Source organism: Heterodontus francisci, chromosome 17 (genome assembly GCF_036365525.1).
Source record: "Heterodontus francisci isolate sHetFra1 chromosome 17, sHetFra1.hap1, whole genome shotgun sequence".
NCBI classification, from domain to species: domain Eukaryota; kingdom Metazoa; phylum Chordata; class Chondrichthyes; order Heterodontiformes; family Heterodontidae; genus Heterodontus; species Heterodontus francisci.
In genome coordinates, this window is record NC_090387.1 from 62368268 (window position 1) to 62390802 (window position 22535).

At 41.8% G+C, this 22535-nt stretch overlaps 1 protein-coding gene across 1 annotated transcript in view; it reads right to left on the bottom strand.

Annotated features, from left to right (window-relative positions):
* The window catches only part of LOC137378592 (dynein axonemal heavy chain 5-like), a 334675-nt gene that overhangs the window by 16333 nt on the left and 295807 nt on the right, over positions 1-22535 (bottom strand). The window contains exons 72-76 of the mRNA XM_068048894.1: positions 20827-20979; positions 15528-15773; positions 14770-14989; positions 3365-3570; positions 1203-1406 (exon numbers count right to left, since the gene is read on the bottom strand). Coding sequence (XP_067904995.1) covers positions 1203-1406; positions 3365-3570; positions 14770-14989; positions 15528-15773; positions 20827-20979 — 1029 coding nt within the window. The remainder of the gene's footprint in view (positions 1-1202; positions 1407-3364; positions 3571-14769; positions 14990-15527; positions 15774-20826; positions 20980-22535) is intronic.

The following is a 22535-nucleotide window of genomic DNA, read 5'->3' on the forward strand; positions in this document are numbered from 1 at the left end:
GCTAATGATAAAATAAATGTTAAATTAAGAAGTTTAGAAGCTGTATTTCATTATAAGAACACATGTCAGTGGTGTGGGTGGATGTAACAGATTCCATGGCACTAGTCAAAGAAAAGCAGGAATTCTCCAAGAGTCTTCTTTCAAAATACCACTCACAAAAAGCTAATTCTTCAACACCAAATGTGTTGTTTCTGGGAGCTTGCTTTGGGCATATTGACTGCTGCATTTCCTTACATCATAATAGCATCTGCACTTTGAAAGTACTTAATTGGTTGTGAAATACTTTGGGACTCCCATAGACATGATAAAGAGCTATATTAATGCAAGTTTATATATAAACTAGCAGATATTCTGTGGCAGTGGTCATGTTAAATTGGATGACATAGTTCAAAAGAATAGGAGTATTATAACATGAAAAGCATAATGTATTATTCTACTGTTAAGGTCACTTTAAGGCTGCAAAATGTCATTTTTGAAAAGTTAACATGGCCTTAAAACCAATGAGAGTTTAATTGTCATTTCATAATGGACCTATGCAGGGTCAGGTCATTTATTCTTTAATTACTCTTCAGGCTGCAAGTCAGAATTTTGGATTAAATTTCTTGTTTTCTTTCTTTTTTGAAAAGATGATTGGTAGAATGTGCACATTAGCCACTCATAAGAAATTTGCCTTGAGTACATTTGCCTATAACTAAGCATGACAGTGAAGTATGATAAAAGATCGACAGGAAATGTGGGCACAGATGTCCTTATTACGTATACAGATATAGATGGTTTCCTCCAAAAGCAAAATGGTTTGGCCTCAAACCCATTTTTGGGTGACTTTTCATTTTTTTTTGTTTTTTTTTTAAAGTATGTCATTATTTCTCAAAGGAATGAAAGGCATGAAATCACTGGGCACTGCAGCTCCTGGACAGGTTATGCACACCATGGCGAATACTGACCCGGGGTCCATTAACTGACATTAGTCACCATCTTGTCTTTGTTCCCTTCTCCCAGCCAATTATGTCAGACTTGTAAACTGATCAACTGAAGCTAGGGACCTCTGCAGTCACATCAGACTGATGCAGCATAACTTTATTTTTACAGAGGTTTTATCTTATTGCTTATTTACCAACTGCATAAAATATTGTCATGAAAAATTCACATTACAACCACATATATAATCCAATAAATTTTGCTTTATTATATGCAAAGCAAACCTGTATATGTTGTACGTATTGTTCCACTGTAGTACAGTTTGGGATAGTGTAATCCTTATGAAAGCAGAAGTTTAGTCCAAACATATTATCACTGAACCACACTTTAGCAAAAGTGTTTAACAGTCGCTTATCGTAATCATCTGTGACACGACCTCCATACTGGATTTCTCCAATCATGTAGTAAACTGTATTCCAAGACATGCCCTATTAAACAGGACAAAGTATGTATGCATTCACCAATTAGTCCATTACCAGACTGAAACTGGGGATAACAGCTGGAAATATAATTTACCGTTCATAACAATGCTTTTGGAAATATGGAGTTTAAAAAAAGAAATCAAATGATGAGATGTAGTGGTGCAACACACAGATAAAACTGATGCCAACATTTGTGTCATAGAATAGACCCTTCACATGGCGAGCTTCCAGCTTTGGTTAGGGCACAACAGGAAGGTACTGAGCTAATGGCAGATACTTCCTTCACATGAAGATACGTGGGAAAATGATAGAAAGAAAATGTTTACTATGTATCAGTGACATTTTCCAAATTAGCTACTCCAAGAAAATCAATAGAATTGCTAATAATAGATGTCAATGACATAGAGTCAGGAGAAATCTGCCCTCCCAGTGACAGTGGCAGTGCCTGGGGAATGGTGCATGATGTGGAGGACCGAAGAGGGGAAGGAAATTATAATTTAATGGAATGAACTAAGTACAGAACTTTTACTTACATTATTTTACAGTGCCACAAACATTTGATGCTCATTAAATAATTGACATCTTCTATCATATGACATAAGGTAGCTATGATCAGTACCAAAGTACAAAGGTATTTCCATGTGCTGTGCCAGGAATAAGAGGATTTGGACTTGTGTCTCTGATTCCCCACACTGAATAATCTCAGAGGGGAGGCATGAAGAGGAAGGAAAAGAACGGAGAGGAAAGTTGTACTGAACCGCTCTCATGCAACTCCGAGCAGGTTGTCACTAGTGGCACAGGTTGAGGCCTGACAGCACTTGCCTGCCTGTTTGCCTTTTCAGATATTGTCAATGCAGAAAAACTGGGAAAGGAGAAAGGCACTCTATCTGACCCTGAGATGAGCATCTGAACCCTTATCCTCTCTCTCTCACCAAAACTGTCATCTTCCACCTCTGTAATATCATCCTTCTCCGCCCATCTGCTGCTGAAATCCTCATCCATCCTTTTGTTACCTCAAGATTTGAAATAATGCAGTGCGCTCCTGGCTGGCCTCCCACCTTTCACCCTCCATAAACTTCAGCTCATTGGAAACTCTGTTGCCTGAATCCTCACTCTCACCAAGTTCTACTCAGACATCACGCCTGTGCTCACCAACCTACATTGGCTTACTGTCCAGCAAACCATGAAATGAAAATGATCATTCTTGTATTAAAATCCCTCCATGGTCTCATCGCTCACTATCTCCATAACCTCCTTCAGCCATCTTAGAACTCTGTTTTCCTCCAATTCTGGACTCTTGTGCACCCCCGATTCTCTTCGTCCCATCATTGATAGCTGTGCCTTCAGCTGATTAGGCCTTAAACTCTGCAATTCCTTCCCTAAATCTCTCTGCCTCTCTACCTTATTTAAGACACCCTTTAAACCTACCTCTTTGACCAAGCTTTTGGTCACGTGTTCTTCTGTGGCTTGGTGTCAAACCTTGCCTGATAAGGCTCCTGTGAAAGCCTAGAGAGGTTTTTCGACATTAAAGGCGCTAAACAGATGCAACTTGTTGTTGCAAACAAAATATTTAAAAGGCTATTCAGTACTTAACATTTTCATTGAACTACATTATAAATATTGATGCTTTCATATGGTAATATTTCCAGTCTACATAATTTCATAGTACAGATTAATTTTAGGCTTTGTTTTATAAATCTGCCCTACCCCTTTTATACTAGCAAAATACAACTGCACCCAAATTCCTAATATGACTAATCTGTTACCAATATGCTGCAAGAACCGGGAAGGATTTGGGAAAATCAGAAATGAGGAGCAACTCATTAGTCTGTAGTAGCTGCAGGAGGGCAAGCATGAATTCATCATTAGGAGGAATAAAATTACAAGTACATTTATTCAGACAAAGTCAGAATGGGAATGGTTAACAACATTAACTGTTCAGCTTTGAGAAAAATTTCTTGTACCTTTTTGTTGTCTGTATCATCAAGGTGGTTTTGCACAAACTGGATTGTGGCATTTAAATCAGCTTGATTGAACTCGTAAGGAATATTCCAGCCAAGAGGCCCAAACTTACGCCTTTCTTGCACTGTGGAATGAAGGAAAGCTACTGCATATAGCATGGGTTTCCAATGAGGTGTGTTACTGACATCTAGTTGGTCTTGGTTGATACCTGGAAGACAACAAAATTAGAAGTGCATTGGTGGAGTTCCCATGATGATCCTCATGTTATGTCAGAGCAGGATACGGCAACATACCAAGAAACACGCTGTGTATTATTCTGCTGCTAAATTGCAGCTATGTATAACATTGGCCTGTCCCTTTAAGCTTACAAGACTTAACTGCTATAAATAGCTAAATTAAGTGGTCAATTAATGGCCAATTCCTCTTAGGAATGAGGTCGTTAAGAGAGTAAGTATTTTTCTGGAGACAGGCAACAGCAGAAAATAACTTGTCATTCTAACATTTTTTATAATTGCTTTACATCTGTAAGTTTGAAACTCAAAACTTTTTTGTATAAACCAGTGCATCTCCTGAGGAATTGCTCACTACAAGTTGCAAATTTAATGAAAACAGAGGTGATGTGCCAATTAGTATTCTTGGGGCAGCTGATTCATCAGCATTCGGTTCATCAATACAAGCGAAAAGCATTGGGAAGGGGAATCAATTCTGGGATGGGATGGGATGGGATTTCATGGGACATTCAGGGAGGTTTCATGTTCTGGGAACACTTGGAATGGAGTCCAGGGGATACTGCTGCTGGGGATGGTGGGCTGCCAGACCTGCCCAGAGACTGCAGAGTTGAACCCCCCACCACGCCCCCCCCCCACCACTACACCGCAACTAACTGTTCCCGCCCCAAAACACTTAGCTTGCAGAGTTTCCCTCTCCCTCCAACAACGACACAATGTGCGCAGTTCACCCCTTCACCACCCCCCCACATCACAAATGCAGAGTTGCCCCCCCCACTACACTAAAAATCCTATGTTTCCCCCTTCCCCACCTTGGTGGCGCCAGCTTTTCCTGGATGGAAAAGTGAAAGCGTGAGAGCGCCACCCGTCACACGGAAAATCCCGAACTACAGGTAAGATTGAGGGGAATTGTATTTAAATGTATTCATGACATTTATTTAAATATTTAAAGTAGCGGGGTGGCTGCCACGGAGCTACCCCAAGTGGCAGGGTGGCTGCTACGGAGCTACCCCAACTGGCAGGGTGGCTGCCATGGAGCTACCCCAAGTAGCAGGGTGGCTGCTACGGAGCTACCCCAACTGGCAGGGTGGCTGCTACGGAGCTACCCCAACTGGCAGGGTGGCTGCTACGGAGCTACCCCAAGTGGCAGGGTGGCTGCCACGGAGCTACCCCAAGTGGCAGGGTGGCTGCCATGGAGCTACCCCAACTGGCAGGGTGGCTGCCACGGAGCTACCCCAAGTGGCAGGGTGGCTGCTACGGACCTACCCTAAGTGGCAGGGTGGCTGCTACGGAGCTACGCCGACACCAGGAAGATCAGGCCTGGCAATCCTGGCATCGGGCTCCGTGGTGGGCCACGGCCACTCTGATCTTACAGCCCACCCCCTTCGACCCCACCCCACCACCACGGAGCCCAACATTAGGAGCTGAATAAAATTCAGCCCTTCGTGTCTGAACGATGGACCCGGCATCAGGAGGGGGGGTCCGCTGACAGCCACCCCGCTGCCCTTGCTGCCGACCCCCCTAAACCCCCCCACCCCCGCAACCCCCACCCCACGAAGCCCCTCCCACTGTGACTTAGCTGTGGCCTGGCTCCAGGGCCTCGGGTGAGTGCTCTACTGGCAGCAGCTACGATTTCCGCAGTGGTGCAGCTCAGTTAAAGGGCTGCTGGCCTCTGATTGGCTGACAGCTCTCAGCAGGCGGGACTTCCATTGCCAGGATCCTTGATCCCAGGGAAGGCCCGCTGTTGTCCACTTAAGTGCGTAATTGGCACTTGATCAGACAGGCCTTCCCCAGACGAGGCAATGTGGGGTTCACGCCAGCACTTTTGCCGTTGGTTGAGACCCCCAGCGCCAAGAAAAAATCCCAGGTTGGGAGTTGGAGGGAGCAAGAGCAGAAGAGGATACTCCTGCAGTCCAGCAGCACTGATTAAGGGTGCTGGGAACATTAGAGGGGCTAATGTCTGGCAGTACTGGAACAGGAAGCGTCTAACAGCTTTCTGTGGAGATCCCAAAGAGAATGGGACCCAAATTGTCCTTGGCTACGTTTGAACCATCAGGCTTTACCAGTCCATCACATGGTTCTGGTTATTGGAGGTCAATCATCTCAGCCACAGGATATTACTGCAGGAATTTCTCAGGGCTCCTGCATCACTGACCTACCCTCCATTGTAAGATCAGAAGTGGGGATGTTCGCTGATGAATGCACATTTTTCAGTTCTATTTGCAATTCCTTAGTTGATGAAACAGTTCATGCCTGCATGCAGCAAGACATGGATAACATTCAGACTTGGGCTGGGAAGTAGAAAATTACATTCGTGCCATAGAAATGACTGTCTCCAACAAGAGAGATTCTAAGCACCATCCTTTGACAGTTACAGTTACAGAGATACAGCACTGAAACAGGCCCTTCAGCCCACCGAGTCTGTGCCGACCATCAACCACCCATTGATACTAATCCTACACTAATTCCATATTCCTACCACATCCCCACTGTCCCTATATTTCCCTACCACCTACCTATACTAGGGGCAATTTATAATGGCCAATTAACCTATCAACCAGCAAGTCTTTGGCTTGTGGGAGGAAACCGGAGCACCCGGAGGAAACCCACGCAGACACAGGGAGAACTTGCAAACTCCACACAGGCAGTACCCAGAATTGAACCTGGGTCGCTGGAGCTGTGAGGCTGCGGTGCTAACCACTGCGCCACTGTTGACGTTCAACAGGATTACTATCGCCAAATCCCCCACCATCAACATCCTGGGGTCACCATTGACCAGAAACTAAACTGGACAAGTGACATAAATACTATGGCTGCAAGAGCAGGTCAGAGGCTATTCAGAGGTAAGTGACTCACCTCCTGACTCCCCAAAGCCTTTCCACCATCTACAAGGTACAAGCCAGGACTGTGATGGAATACTCCCTACCTCCTTGAAGGAGTGCAGTTCCAACATCACCATCCAGGGCAAAGTAGCTTGCTTGATTAACACCCTATCCACCACCTTAAATATTAATTGACTCCACCACTGACACAACATCACCTAGAAGTTCCCCTCCAAGTCACACACCATCCTGAATTGGAAATATAGCACTGTTCCTTCACTGTGCTGAGTCAAAATCCTGAAACTTCCTATCTAACAGAACTGCAAGTGCAACTACACCACACCAACTGCAGGGTTTCAAGAAGATGGCTCACCACCACCTTCTCAAGGGCAATTAGGGATGGGCAATAAATGCTGACCTTGCCAGCGATGCTCACATCCCATGAAGGAAAAACAATTTTCTGCTCAGCAGCTTCATTCCCTAATCATTCTTTTTGCTCTGTCAGGCAACCCCTGCCCACCGCTTTCCATGTCAGCTGTTTCTAGAAAGCACTTCACAGATTATTCATGAGTTTGCTGATTTATACAGTCTTTAATAAGCATAAATTTCTATATAGGAAAAAAATTACCTCAAAAATACTCTAAAGTTCATTGTTTACTCTGTTTTCAGTTTTTAATCTTCAAAAATTACCTTTAACCCCTAAACATAATACAGCAGAAAAAGACATTTTAACTGAATTTTTAACCAAAACAAAGAAGGAGATGGCTTGCCAAGACTGAGATGAACAGAAATCAATCAGTAATTCAAACTGCTCCTCCAGCAGCATTTAAGTCACTCAGAAAAATAAAGTGAGATCCCCCTCAATCTACTGACTGAGAAAAATACAATCTCAATAAACAATGTTTCCTTGGTTTTCTGCCAACAAAGAAATCACAGATGCTGCCAATTACAGATGTGTCAATAATAGGTATAAATGAACAGTTCATAATCGAAAAGGAGCACTTGTTAATATTTTAAATAAGACTTTCCTGAAATAAATATTTGAGAATTTAATATCCAGTTTGTTTATAAATATTTTGGAAAAAGCAAAGAAAATCACAAACAATTGTAATTATTAGTTTCATCTATGTAATGTTTTATAGATCATTTGCAACTATAAAAAGATAATAGGTGCAAAAAAAAAAGCTGGCCTCTAATTGGCTGATAGCTCTCAGCAGGTGGGACAAAGGATGAGGGGACACTCTCTTTCCTTCAAGTTGGAAACCTGCTGATGTATGCTGGTAAAATCTGAAAACTGCACATGCCGAGAATGCGCAGGTATTATTGGAAACTCTCTCTAATTCGTTTGGGATAAAAAATAGCAAGTCCAAGCACGTGTTTTGAGAAAGTTTGAGAGCTTGAAGTAAAAATTTGAAGGAAGGCACTGAAAGATATTGGGCAGAATTTTTTTCTTGGCGGATGGGAGCTGTCCACCAACTGAAAAATCGGTGGCGAATCCACCTCCCCCTGGCCTTGTGATCACGGACTGCATTTTGCAGTTTCCAGGACTTTAATTGGTCTGACGCGGGACTTCCACCTCATTGAGGCAGGAAATCCCACCTAATGGAGCTGCCGGCCAGTCAGAGGGCTGGCCGCACTGTCCCAGCAGCGCCACTGGGAGTGGTGGCCACTGCTGGGACTGCAACCCAGCTGAAGATGGAAAATGTTGGGGAGTCTGGAGAACGGGTAGGTTTTTGGGGCCTCGCCGGGGGCAATCGGTCGGGCCCCAGCGAGGCAAGGGTGGTCAATTGGAGGGATGGGGGGCCTGTTGGGCGTTGCAGGTGGTTAAGACATTGGGGGCAGCCCTCTGTCGGGCACAGGGTGCCTGATCAGGAGGGCACCACTCCCCCCCCCCACCCACTCCCAGGCCATCAGAAAGCCGTCTGCTTTTGTCAGGTGGCTTTCCTTGGGCCTAGCATGCCAGCCAGCCAGCCAAGGTAAAATTCCCATGGTGGTGGGCGGAGGCCCTTAAGTGGCCGTTAACTGACCACTTAAGGGCCTTGATTGGCCTGGGGCAGGCGGGCCATTTTTCGCCGCCGTTGCCCTGTGTAAAATGGCGGGAAGAGCCCCCCAAGCCTCCTGCTCCATTTTACTCCCCCCCCCACCCCCCCCCCACCCCACCTGCCATCATCCCGCTCTTTGGGGGGGGGGGTGTAAAATAAAATAAATTTCATAAATACAGAGCTGGATTTTTAAATCTGTTCTGGGTCCAGACTGGAGGTGGGAAGGCCCGCAATTTGGCATCGCCAGCATCTGTGTCGGTTCACCACCATGATCCCGCCCCAAGCCATTTTGAATGAGCGTGGCCTGGGGTCAGATTGGCTGCCCGCCGCTTCCTGGAACTAGCCCCATTTCTGGTTCCCAACCCCTGATTGAAAATCCAGCCTCCAGTATTTACAGCATATTTGCCCAACAGGTCTTTGCCAGTGTTTATGCTCTAAATGAGCCTCCTCCCACCCTTCATCATCTAACCCCATTAACATATCCTTCTCTTCCTTTCTCCCTTATTTGTTTATCCAGCTACCCCGTAAATGGAATTATCCTATTTGCCTCAACTACACCGAGTTCCACATTATAACCAATCTGTGGATAAAGAAGTTTCTCCTGAATTCCCAACTGGATTTATTAGTGACTATCTTATATTAATGGCCCTTAGTTCTAGTCTTGCCAGCAAGTAGAAACACCTTCTCTACATCTACCCTATCAAACCTGTTCATAAGACTTGGACAATATCCAGGCTTGGGCTGATAAGTGGCAAGTAACATACGCGCCACAAAAGTGCCAGGCAATGACCATCTCCAACAAGAGAGAATCTAACCATCTCTCCTTGACATTCAACAGCATTACCATCGCTGAATCCCCCACTGGCTACAAGAGCAGGTCAGAGGCTAGGAATCCTAGGTGAATAACTCACCTCCTGACTCCCCAAAGCCTGTCCACCATCTACAAGGCACAAGTCAGAAGTGTGATGGAATACTCTCCACTTGCCTGGATGGGTGCAGCTCCAACAACACTTAAGAAGCTCGACACCATCCAGGACAAAGCAGCCCACTTGATAGGCACCCCATCTACAAACATTCACTCCCTCCACCACTGACGCACAATGGCAACAGTGTGTACCATCTACAAGATGCACTGCAGCAATGCACCAAGGCTCCTTAGACAGCACCTTCCAAACCCGCGACCTCTACCAACTAGAAGGACAAGGGCAGCAAATACATGGGAACACCACCAATTTCCCCTCCAAGTCACACACCATCCTGACTTGGAACTATATCGCCGTTCCTTCATTGTCGCTGGGTCAAATTCCTGGAACTCCCTTCCTAACAGCACTGTGTGTATACCTACCCCAAATGGACTGCAGCGGTTCAAGAAGGCAGCTCACCACCACCTTCTCAAGGGCAATTAGGGATGGGCAATAAATGCTGGCCTGGCCAGTGACGCCCACATCCCATAAACGAATAAAAAATAAATAAATAAATAATCATAAAGACCTCTGTCTGGTCACCCTTCAGTCTTCTCTTTTCTAGAGAAAAGAGTCCCAAGCCTGTCCAATCTTTCCTGCTAGGTATAGCTTCTCAGTTCTGGTATAATACTAGTAAGTCTTTTTTGGACCTTCTCCGGTGCCTCTATATCCTTTTTATAATATGGAGATTAGAAATGTGCCCAAGTGTGGTGTAACCAATGTTCTATACAAGTTTAACACAACTTCTCTGCTTTTCAAATCTATCCCTCCAGAAATGAACCCAGGTGCTTTATTTGCTATTTTATGACCTTAATAACCTACAGTTCTACTTTTAGTGATTTGTGTATCTGTACCCACAGATCCCTATGTTCTTCTACCCCATTTAGACACGTATTTTCCAAGGATTATGTGGTCTTTTAATTCTTCTTGCCAGAACCTAGCATCTCACACTTATCTATATTGAAGTTCATTTATCAGTTGCACACCCATTCTGCAAGGTTATTCATGTCTTCCTGTATTTTGTCGCAGTCCTCCTTTGTATTAACTACACCCCTCAATTTGGTGTCGGCTGCAAATTTTGAAATTGTGCTTATGATTCCTGAGTCCAAATCGTTTATGTGAAAATAGTGATTCCAGCACTGATCCTTGTGGAACACCACTTCTCACCTTTTGCCTGTCTGAATAACTACCTTTAACAACTTTTTTTTTGTTTAGCAGTCAGCTTTCTATCCAGTTTGCTACTTGTCCCCCGACTCCACATGTTCTGACCTTAGTCATTAGCTTTCTAGCTTATTAAAAGCCTTTTCAAAATATTACATTCACTGCATTACCCTTTTCTACCCTCTCTGTTACTTCTTCAAATAATTCAATAAAGGTAGTCAAATATGACCCTTCCTCTTGAAATCCATGCTGACTACTCTTTATTATATTTTCAGTTTCTAGATGTTTTTCTATTACATCTTTGAGTAAGGATTCCATTACCTTTCATACCACCGACTTTAATCTAATTGGTCTATTGTTCCCTGGACTTGTTCTGTCTCGCCTTTTAAATACAGGAATCATAATGGCTGTCCACCAGTCCTCTGGCACAACTTCTTTTAATGCAACAGTGCCTTTGCTATCTCTTCCCCAACTTCTTTTAATATGTGTGGATGCAATCCATCCAGACCAGGAATTTTATCCTCTCATGCAGAGAGGCTTCAGGGTGATTTGGACAAGTTGAGTGAGTGGGCTAATGCACGGCAGATGCAGTATAATGTGGATAAATGTGAGGTTATCCATTTTGGTAGCAAAAACAGGAAGGCAGATTATTATCTGAACGGCTATAAACTGAGAGAGGGGAATATTCAGCGAAACCTGAGTGTTCTCGTACACCAGTCGCTGAAGGTAAGCACGCAGGTACAACAGGCGGTAAAAAAGGCAAATGGTATGTTGGCCTTCATAGTAAGAGGATTCGAGTACAGGAGCAGGGATGTCTTGCTGCAGTTATACAGGGCCTTGGTGAGGCCACACCTGGAATATTGTGTGCAGTTTTGGTCTCCTTATCTGAGGAAGGATGTTCTTGCTATAGAGGGAGTGCAGCGAAGGTTTACCAGACTGATTCCTGGGGTGGTAGGACTGACGTATGAGGAGAGATTGAGTCAGTTAGGATTATATTCGCTGGAGTTCAGAAGAGTGAGGGGGGATCTCATAGAAACCTATAAAATTCTAACAGGACTTGATAGGGTAGATGCAGGAAGGATGTTCCCGATGGTCGGGGAGTCCAGAACCAGGGGTCAGAGTCTAAGGATACAGGATAAACCTTTCAGGACTGAGATGAGGAGAAATTTCTTCACCCAGAGTGGTGAGCCTGTGGAATTCACTACCACAGAAGGCAGTTGAGGCCAAAACATTGTATATTTTCAAGAAGGAGTTAGATATAGCTCTTGGGTCTAAAGGGATCAAAGGATATGGGGGGAAAGCGGGAACAGGCTACTGAGTTGGATGATCAGCCATGATCATAATGAATGGTGGAGCAGGCTCGAAGGGCCGAATGGCCTACTCCTGCTCCTATTTTCTGTGTTTCTATGTTTCTTAAGTTCAATTAGTTTATCAATTATCTCCCATTTTTATCTTAAAGGTTTTTATATCTTTTTGATCTCTTTTTCGAATGTCGCGTCCACCATGTTCATCTCCCGGGTAAATACTGAGGCAAAGTAATTATTTCATATTTCTGCTATTTTGCTGTCCATTGTGAGTTTATTTGTGTGTATCTCTTAGTGACCCCAGCACTAACCTGATTTTTCTTTTGTTATTCATGTGTCTGTATAATGCTTTACTATCTCTTTTTATGTTCCTTCATAATTTTATTTTGTAGTTTCTCTTTGCCTTCCTAAATGTTTTTTGACTTCTTTATTAATCTTTTCATATTCCCTTCTGTCATCCTCTCCTTTATTGTCTATTGTCATTTTCTTTCGTTTCAATTTTGTCCTTATTTCTTTATTGTTGTGGCATTATTGGCTGGGTTGTTATTTTTTACTGGGATATATATTTCTCCTGAACACTATTGATTATTGCTGTACTATTTCTTAAATTGTCAGTATTTCTTTCAGTTTATTATTCCTAGTTATTGAATTAAATAATTAGTGCAGGGCACACATGCATGATTCAGTTCCCATTCTGAAGTCATGCATTCTGTCCTTATTTTGATATCATACATTAATATATTACTTCTAGCTAAATAGCAAACATTATGGCATTTTGGGAAGGAGAGAAGTAAGATTCATTGGAGAATAGAAATTTCTCTGTAGCATGGGCTGAGGAGCTGGGAGATGCAAAATTGAGAAATGCCAGTTTCAACATTTGCAAAAAGGTATAACTATAGCAGGACAAGTTTATATTAAAACTGTGGACGTAGAAATTCATAATGGGAAAGTTGACACAAAAGTAAGACAAAAACATAACAGAAAATAAGATTTTGTGAACACAGGTGCAAGCTTTTAAATACACTATAAATAGATAGATGAGTTAGTGTAAAAGCAGGGTTTTGCTGTATACAGATAGTTGTTCAAAAAATTTCTATCCATAAAGCCTTATCATCACCTAGGTTCACCAAGAAATAAAACATGTCCTCTAGGGGAAAAAAAACTTGCCGTCCTTACCAGATCTGGCCTATATATCACTCCAGTTCCACACCAATGTGGTTGACTTTTAACTGCGCTTTAAAGTGGTTTAGCAAGCCATACAGGTGTATCAAATTTTATCAGGGCAACTATGGACAGGCAATAAATATCGACCTTGCCAGTGATGTCCACATCCCGAAAATGAATATTTAAAACAGCTGCGTTCTTTGTCTCATTATCAGACCTATACAATATCATTAGAGACTTTAGATCTGCAGAAAATGCATTAAGTCTACAAATATAATTTTCAATTTGATTTTCAATTGATAACTGCATTTCTAAGATCTGGCAATTTCTGCTCTTTTTATATCTCCATCTACTGCCCTCCCGCTGAGAAAGTAGGAAGATTTGGAAATTCTCCTTGGCTGCTGTCAATGTGGCAATCTGTGCCAACACAAAGGATGCTGAGGGATAACATAGTATGAATATCAGGTGAGGCTTGGAAATTAAGTTCCTAGTGTGAGAGTGTCTCAATTTACATTTAGAAGTTCTGAACTGCATTTAATACTCTACTGAATTCCCACATCATAATTTGACCCTACAGCAAGTGAAACTATGTTGGAAAACTATAGTTCTTACAACATGCAAGGAATGCTGGTCTGCGAATGACATTTAATCAATGTGCACAATGCAATTATCGAAACAGTTCAGTAAGTCCAGCTCAGTGTTCAACAAGAAATAGAACAGTGCATAAGGCACAAAGGTCAAGTTATTATTTCTAAAATGGATACCAAGGTACAAAAATGTTTAAACTACTTAGACTTAAAAATATAATCGCATATTTGGTTAAGATGCATGTAGCTTTTCTAGCTGTCAATTGAAATGTTTGCAATGAAGACAAGTAAAAGGTAAAGACATTGTATTAAAAGGAAAAGGAGAGACTATTCAGAATAAGTAGGTATGTGGCCATGAGTAGAGGAAGAGCAAAGTGTATTGAGTTGGTATATATTTATCAATTAAGCATAAGGTTACTTTTTATTTTCCATGTAGGCATTGTTGAGTTTATTAATGTGGACACTGTTCACCACCTTCATATGAAATTAGTGCAGTATTCTGTTACATCCTAGTCTGACTGCCTTACTGTGCTGAAAACATCTTACATAAACTCCTGTCTTACTCCATTTTCAAGCTTTGTTCAAAAATGAATGGCAATATAGAGAAAAGTTGATTCCCGATTATGCATTTCCAGTTCAAATTCCAATAATTTAGCACTTCATTATCTGCAAGTAATTAATTTGGATAGTTTTAATTAAAAAACTCAATTCCAGATTTGTATAATTGCTGGATTAACAAAAACAATCCAATTTTTTAAATTTAAAAGGTTCCTGCTCCTGATCACTATCGATGTGGTGACTTCTGATGGAGGATATAGCATGTGTGGACATTGGGTGAGAACACGATTGGGATACAATATCCCTTCTTTCCCCATGTTTGGATATCCTGCTGACACTCACTGCCAAGGCTTACATATGAAGAATGGTGACTTAGATAAGGTAAAAGGAAGGCAGCCAGAGCTAGTGGAACCACCTACCGGCACAGTCAGCATGTTGAGGAGAGGAGAACATCAATGGGATGAAAATAATTTTCAAACTTTCCTCAGGTTTGAACCCAGTCTGTGTCTGCATGCGCACATAGGAAGCCATTAAAGCATAAAATTACTGCGCATGCTAATCTAGAAAATGACTTTTCTACCTGTGTAAGTACGTTTCAGACCAGCTTTTAATCCCTGTGGTGGTTCATTGGTAAACTTTATCGCCATTTGCAGCAGTGTAATAGGGAAGTGCTTGTGGACCTCAGTTGTTATCCACAGTCGGAATGAGTCCTGAATAGTCTTATTTTCTGTAATTGTGTCCATCAATTCATCCATGAAATCCAGTCCTAGGTGGCAGTTCTGCAGTAATGCCCAACCTCCCTAAAAATGAATCCCCAAAGCCAATTAACTTCATTGCATATGAATTTAGAAACCAACAAAAAGCATTGTTATTATTTAAAGATGGAAATATGTAATACTTTACTCTTCACCTTCTGTTAGTTTTTTTTGCATTTTTACACTAACGTCCCTAAGTTGACTCTCTTCCTGATTTTTCCACCTCTCTTTATTGGTTAGTGGCTGACCTCCACTTGGCAATTCTCTTCATTACTTTGCTGAGAGGAGGAGCTTATCCAGTAAAAGAGAATGGGAATATATTCAATTCTCAGCATTCTCATATTGATGTTTCATTGTGTTGTGATACTACACTGACACAGGAGGTGGTTCGGATCACCACAACAGTAGATTCTTCTCAAGACCCTTGTATTGTAAAATTACAAGGTCTCAGAGAAATGTGTTAACTGAACTGGATCCCCAATTTAAAGGGAACAGAGATAAATATACTACCTTTGATGACACAGATCTCAGCTTCTGTAAGGAATTGGTTTGTACATAAATTGATGAATGATAATCCTCTTACACTTGACATGGTCTGCTGCAGCAATCTGCGTGCATGTGTCTCTTGGCCTTGACCCATAGAAACATAGCGAGTCTCAATTTTCATTCTTTTTCCAAGGGCAATGATACGGTCTGTAGGATCAGAGCCCATGGAGAGGAAACAGATGAGAGGGGTCCTGGTGTCAGATCCTTCCCAGCTTTTTTCAAGGTCCAGAATAACACCTTCCGTGTACTTCTCACCCATGGAATCGATGATATATTTGCGGGCCTAGATGTATAAAAATAATTATTGGAGCTTTTGATTTTAAAAGCCAAATATTTTGTATCTATTTTGTACGTATATCTGACATTAAATGTTCACAAAAATTTAAAATGATGGGTAAGTGAAAACATCTCTGCAGTTTTTACTGTAGCTGAATACAAATACAATGATGTTCTGTGACAATCACCCCATTAAACTGTTGAATCTCTGATAATCCATTGGGTAAATGCAGCACCTGATGCAACACTATGGGACAGTTCCCTGACCTGTCAAGGAGGCAGTAAGGTCACTCAATTTAAGAAACAGTTAAATCTAGAACTATTGTCAGCTTGGCCCAATTGCTACTATTTTCATTCTTGGCTCTGAATCAGAAGGTTATGGGTCAAACTCCGTTCCACATAATCTAGGCTTCTGCATTTTCCTACATAATACCAATTAGTAAATCTCAAAAGCAATATTCATTGGATGTGACTTCCTTTCTCATTGAAGAATTGAGCAGTCATTTATTTACAGGCTATATGAAGTTTTAAGAATGGCATCACAGGAAGGGCAGTGATGTGCAGTTCCAGCAAGATGTGGGAGATTCAAGTTAACGTGGACAAACATATCTGTCAAAATTTTCTCCAACTTAGACTATTTCAGTTTATGATCTCAGAAACTGAGGTGGAATTGGAGACAATTCAATATATCAGGGAAGGAGATAGGTTTCTAGAACAAGAGTTTCAGAGGCAGTCACCTGGCTGAGAGGCAGGGAGCTGGTAGTTGTCAAAGAAGGAGTGGTGACTATCCAGATGTCAGGAAAGCAAGGAGGGACAGGCTACACCAGGAACATCCAGGGCAAATTACCCTCTCCAACTAGTTTGAAGCACTGGCTTCCAGTTGGAAAGGTGAGAAAAGGACTATCAAATGGATTGTTATGGAATTATACAATATGAAATGACTCTTGAAGGGGAAGATTGGCAATTCAGTTAGACATGTAGTTGGAATAGGAGAGTTGATACTGCCCTGACAAAGTACTAGTATTGCAATGCTGAGAGTTTGGAAATAAACTGGGTGGTTTGGAAGTGCTTATATCACAGGAAGATATAGTGCTAATATCACGAACAAAACTTGGTAGTAAACTGGACAGGAATGGAAAATAAACATAATCATGTTAGAATGTTTTTAGGTGAGATAGGATAGGTAAAAAAGGAAAAGGAGTGACAATATTAGTGAAGGAGCAAATGCACAGTGTAGAAAGGATTGACGTACACAAAAAAGAGGTTCAGACAGAGTCAATATGGTTAGAGATTCAAGGCAATAGAGGGATTGCTATATTAATGGAGCTGTATGACAGAATCTCTAATGGAGGGAAGGCAATAGAAAATGAAATCTGCAGACCGATCAAGATGAGTAAGAATATCAAAATGATTGTTCCAGGAGATTTTAATTACCTTTACGGTTTGAGGGCTCTCCGCTTCTTCCTTGAACAGAGGCCCAACCAGTCCCAATCCACCACCACCCTCCTCCGCTTGGCTGAACATGTTCTCACATTGAACAACTTCTCCTTTAATTCCACTCACTTCCTTCAAGTAAAAGGTGTTGCTATGGGTACCCACATGGTCCTAGTTAAGCCTGTCTTTTTGTGGGATATGTCGAACATTCCTTGTTCCAGTCCTACTCAGGCCCTCTCCCCCAACTCTTTTTCCGGTACATTGACGACTGTATTGGTGCCGTTTCCTGCTCCCGCCCCGAACTGGAAAACTTTATCAACTTTGCTTCCAATTTCCACCCTTCTCTCACCTTTACATGGTCCATTTCCAACATTTCCCTTCCCTTCCTCGACTTCTCTGTCTCCATCTCTGGGGATAGGCTGTCTAATAATATTCATTATAAGCCCACCAACTCTCACAGCTACCTCGACTACACTTCTTCACACCCTGCCTCCTGTAAGGACTCCATTCCATTCTCCCAGTTTCTCCATCTCCGACGCATCTGCTCTGATGATGAAGCCTTCCATGACAGCGCTTCTGATATGTCTTCCTATTTCCTCAACAAAGGATTCCACCCCCCCCCCCCCACCAACCATGGTTGACAGGGCCCTCAACCGTGTCTGGCCCATTTCCCGCACCTCTACCTTCACCCCTTCCCCTCCCTCCCAGAACCACGACAGGGTTCCCCTTGTCCTTACTTTCCACCCACCAGCCTCCACATCCAAAGGATCATCCTCCGCCATTTCTGCCACCTCCAGCGTGATGCCACTACCAAATGCATCTTCCCCTCCCCTCCTCTGTCAGCATTCTGAAGGGATCATTCCCTTCGTGACAACCTGGTCCACTCTTCCATTACCCTCAACACCTTGTCCCCTTCCCACGGCACCTTCCCATGCAATCGTAGGAGGTGTAATACCTGCACTTTTACCTCCTCTCTTCTCACTATCCAAGGCCCCAAACACCCCTTTCAGGTGAAGCAGCAATTTACTTGTACTTCTTTCAATTTAGTATACTGTATTTGCTGCTCACAATATGGTTGCCTCTACAACGGGGAGACCAAATGCAGATTGGGTGACCGCTTTGCAGAACACCACTGCTCAGTTCGAAAGCATGACCCTGAGCTTCTGGTTGTTTGCCATTTCAACACACCTCCCCCTGCTCTCATGTCCACATATCTGTCCTGGGCTTGCTGCAGTGTTCCAGTGAACATCAACGCAAGCTCGAGAAACAGCATCTCATTTACCGATTAGGCAGGCTACACCTGCCAGACTGAATGTTGAGTTCAATAATTTAAGAGCATGACGGGCGCCCCCCCGCCTTTTATTTTCAGTTATTTTTTTCTTTTCTCTTTTTTACTTTTATTTTATTTTATTTCAGTTTGTTTCATCATTCATTTTTCTTACCATGTGCCTGCCCACTGTTTTTTCATGTTTGTGCTTTGGGCCAGGGCTGTTCATTTTTCTGTCCATTAACACCCTCTCTGCACTAACGCTTTGTCTTTCAACACACCATTAACGTACCGTTTGACTTTGCTCCATGACCTTCTGGTCAGTTATTCTCTGTGACCCTGTCCTATCAACACCTTGCCTTTTGTTATCTCTTGCCCCACCCTCGCTTTATTTGCTTAAAATCTATTACATTTCTAACCTTTGCTAGTTCTGATGAAGGGTCCCTGACCTGAAACGTTAACTCTGCTTCTCTCTCCATAGATGCTGCCAGACCTGCTGAGTATTTCCTGCATTTCTTGTTTTTATTTCAGATTTCCAGCATCTGCAGTATTTTGCTTTGATTTGAATTACTTCCTCATTGATTGGAAGAGGGAGGGACTAAATGTAGAAAAGAGAATGTAATTCCTAAAATTTATGTAGCACTCCTTCTTCAAGCAGTATGCCCATATACCTACAAGGGGAGCAGTATTGCTAGATCTAGTTATGAACAATACAATAGATCAGGTAGATGTGTTAAATGTGCATGAGCACCTTGGGAGTCATAACTGTAATATGATATGGTTTAAGGTTTAAATTGAAAAGGAAACAGTTAGTATAAAAACATGAGAATATTTTAGAAAGATGAAGAGTGAGCTAGCTGAGGTAAGATAGAAAGAGAAATTAGCACACGGAATTGTTGATCAACATTTAGTTAATTTTTTAAAAAGGAGATGCAAAGTTGTACAATAAATATATACCAGTGAAATAGGATACTTCAAGCTTCAGAATGCTATGGATATATAAAAAGGTTAGAAACAACCCAAAACATATGATGAAGGTATATGGAGTATATGTATGATAAATTGGCAGAATACGAGGAAATAAGAGGTTAAGGAAGGGATCATGAAAGCACGGAAGGAGTATGAGTGGAGAATCTCAAAAAATATTAAAAAGAATAAAATATTTTACAAGCATATCAGTAAAATGAGAATTGTTAAATGTGAGGTGGGACATCTGAGAGGAGAGGATAATAAGGTAGTAAATGATAAGCAGACATTGGTGGGAATAGGTACGTTGAGAACTGACAGATATGTGGAAATGAGTGCATGTAGTGTGCATGGACTTTAAGAAAGCTTTTGACAAGGTACTACACATAAGATATTGGAGAAGATTAAATGACATGGAATTAGGGAGAGGGTACCAATTTCAATTAAAAAGGAGTTAGAAAGAGAGTAGGAGTTTCTCAGAGTAGTTGGTAGTAGGTAGCGGTATCTCAAAGGGTTCTGTTTTGGGACCGCATCTGTTCACTGCTTTGTATACAGCCCTAGAAAGAGTTGCATCCAAATTTGGAGATGATACCAAAATAGGAGGCATAGTAACTAATTCTGAGAACCAAAGGAAGCTGCAAGGGGATATGGATAAGAGGTGGAAAGGGCAAAAATTGACAGATGAATTTCTATGTTTGTAAATGGAAGACGGTACATTTTGGTAAAAAAATCAAAAGTAATAGTTATACCTTGGGAAAGCGGAGACATTTGTGGGTTCAGCCTCACAACATAGTGTATCATCTCAGGCAGAAAAAATCAAAAATAAAAGCGAATGGTATAACTAACTTTGATGGCAAGAGATACAGAATATAAAAGTTGATGTAATGGTGAATAAAACCCTAGTAAGGCGACAGTTGGAATTTAGTCTTGGACTCCACACTACAGGTAGGATGTTGAGGCAATCGAGAGGTTACAGTGAAAATTCACAAAGATGCAGCCTGGTATGAAGAAAAATATGAACAAAAACTTGAAAAATTGGGGGTGTCTTTGTTAGAACAGAGAGATTATAGAGTAATTTTACAGAGGTGTTTAAAATTGGGAAGGGGTGGGACAGTAAAGATAGAAACAGACTACTTCCAGTGGTGGGAGTTCTATAAGGAGATGGACATAGATTGAGGTAGAGACCATATGTCATTTAAGAATAGGTGTTTAAAGAAAAGGGAATATAGGACATAGGATTAGGACTACTACTTGTATGGAGGATAAACAACAACGTGGACTGGTTGGGTGGAACAGCCAGCTTCTATTATATAATTACCAAGTAATTCAACTTCAAAATGATGGTTTTACTGAAGGAAGTTATTAGACCAGTTTTTTTTTCCAAAAGGCCCACCTGTGCAATTGTTCTGTCCGGGCACCAAGATCGGACGAGTAAAAGCTTGCCAAAACAATCCAGAGATTTATGATAACTGTCAGGCATAAGCTCCTCCTCTTCTGGAGCATCTTTATCATACCAGTTTTTCCACTGCTTCTCATTTCGAGCAATCTGCAAATGTGATAGATAAACAGTTATCAAGGGTACTTAAGCTCTTGTAAGTAAGAAATGGAATTCTTCTGTAACATTCCATTCAAGAAAGTTCTGACATATTAACAAAGGTGCAAAATCATAGCACTCCCTCACAGTGCCACATTCATGCTCTGGGAACACCAATCAGGATATCAGGCACAGAGTTCAGCCTGCCCATTTTACAGCCCACCTGAATTTACTTTCATTAAGATAAATGGCTCCAAAATTAGCCAGGCTGCAGTATGAGTCTACCAACCTCTGTGCCTGATGCTCTGGTTTATGCTACAAACATACAAATCTCTGCACAGGGTGTACTAATACATAAAATCTACCCTTATAATACCGAGTGGATATTTATCTTTGGTCAGTTTACATTTTTTATAAGGTTGAGCTGAATGCCACTTAATAATAAAATGATTAAATTGCTAAGCCATTCAGGGGATCATCCGCAGTCAACTCTATTCAGTAAAATTCTGCAGTTTTTTTAAACCATTAAAAAAGGATATAAAAGAAATTTCAATGTTGGATTAAAATAAACACGATTGTTTTGATATCTTGTGGGTTTATGATCTAAATAATTTTTTTAACTGTTTTTAATTTTTACATTACAGAGCCTTACATCTTTGATCTAATCATATTTCCCACCCTATACCTTTTTAAGAGAGCTTCAGTTATCCCTGCTTTTAATTCATAAATGCCATATTTAACCATCATTTTGACATCCATTAAACATAAGAACATAAGAAATAGGAGCAGGAGCCGGCTATACAGCCCCTCGAGCCTGCTCTGACATTCAATAAGATCATGACTGATCTGATCATGGCCTCAACTTCACTTTCCAGCCTGTTTCCCATAACCCTTGACTCCCCTATAGTTCAAAAATCTGTCTCTCTCAGCCTTGAATATATTCAATGACTCAGCCTCCACAGCTCTCTGGGTAGAGAATTCCAAAGATTCACGACCGTCTGAGAGAAGAAATTCCTCCTCATCTCCATCTTAAATGGGAGACTCCATATTCTGAAACTGTTCCTCCTAGTTCCAGATTCCCCCACGAGGGGAAACACCCTGTCAGCATCTACCCTGCCAAGTCCCCTCAGAATATTATATGATTTAATCAGATCACCTCTCATTCTTCTAAACTCTAATGAGTATAGGCCCAAAATGCTCAACCTTTCCTCATAAGACAACCCTATTCATTCCAGGAATCAGTCTAGTGAACCTTCTCTGAACTGCCTCCAATGCAAGTATATTCCTTATTAAATAAGGAGTACAAAACTTTACACAGTACTCGAGGTGTGGTCTCATCAACACCTTGTACAGTTGTAGCAAGACTTCTCTGCTTTTATATTCCATTCCCTCTTGTGATAAAGGCCAACATTCCATTTGCCTTCCTAATTATTGCTGTACCTGCATGCTAACTTTTTGTGCTTCATGTATGAGGACACCCAGATCCCTCCGTACCACAGCATTCTGTAGTCTTTCTCCCTACTGAAATTGCTAATCTCACATTTTCCCACATTATATTCTATTTGTTA